Source organism: Habropoda laboriosa, unplaced genomic scaffold (assembly GCF_001263275.1).
Source record: "Habropoda laboriosa isolate 0110345459 unplaced genomic scaffold, ASM126327v1 scaffold30, whole genome shotgun sequence".
Classification (NCBI taxonomy): Eukaryota; Metazoa; Arthropoda; class Insecta; order Hymenoptera; family Apidae; genus Habropoda; species Habropoda laboriosa.
In genome coordinates this window covers 2,162,895-2,163,783 of record NW_017100178.1, presented here as the reverse complement: position 1 = coordinate 2,163,783, position 889 = coordinate 2,162,895, and the positions used below count along the sequence as shown (strand labels likewise).

Here is an 889-nt window from a genome sequence, read left to right as displayed (position 1 = left end):
TTATACAGTGGTCATTGTTAAAATTATATTCAAATTAAATGTTTTCGTAGCACTGTTCTATAACTATTTAGATCTTTAACTTTTATGCTTTTTATGTTAATAGAGACTGTAACAGAAAAGTTTATTACAATTAAACAAATAGAAGTAATGGAATTTAATAACTAGTAATAGTAATGTGTAATATTTGAACTTTATCAATACAATAATTAATATTTTAGTGAGTTTTCCAGAATGTATATTATTATATCCTTCTTATTAATTTCATCTATACAATTCCTTATACTACTATAATATATAAACTGTAAACATGAGCATAATAATGGATCCTGTTTGTATTAGGGAAGTGCAGATTACGTATATCACTCCTGGAATTTCGGTAGATACACTACGGGAAGAAATGCGTACAATATGTGGATTTGGTGCTGCTGGACCAGATCAGTTCACAATGAAATGGGTTGATGATGAAGGAGACCCGTGTAGGATTGCTTCACAACAGGAGCTGGATGAAGCACTACGTCTTTATGAATTGGAAAAGGATACTGAAATAACTATACACGGTAAGTATTCATTACAAATTTGTATATGTTCATAAAGTAAATATATTTATGTGTGATGTACAAATTGCACCAAAGTATTATATATGTTCATTAGGTGTACTATGCATTTAATTGTATAAATTTTGTATTACTCTATTGTTGTTACTCCGTTAAATACTAAAATATTAGAAATGTTTATCTTAACATTAAAGAGATATATAAATACAACATTTTTCAGAGCAATAGTAAAGTTAATTTGTTATTTCTGATGAATGAATGAATTGAATGGATTTTAGTTAGTCAAATAAGTATTAATATTAATTTGAAGGTTAAAAGTATCGCAATTTTTTAAT

General features: G+C 26.8%; 1 protein-coding gene across 1 annotated transcript in view; it reads left to right on the top strand.

Moving 5' to 3' along the window:
* The first annotated feature begins 394 nt into the window (after positions 1-394).
* The window catches only part of LOC108578951 (atypical protein kinase C), a 21,648-nt gene continuing 21,153 nt past the window's right edge, over positions 395-889 (top strand). The window contains exon 1 of the mRNA XM_017942370.1: positions 395-557. Within this exon, the coding sequence (XP_017797859.1) occupies positions 398-557 (160 nt within the window). The 5' untranslated portion in view covers positions 395-397. The remainder of the gene's footprint in view (positions 558-889) is intronic.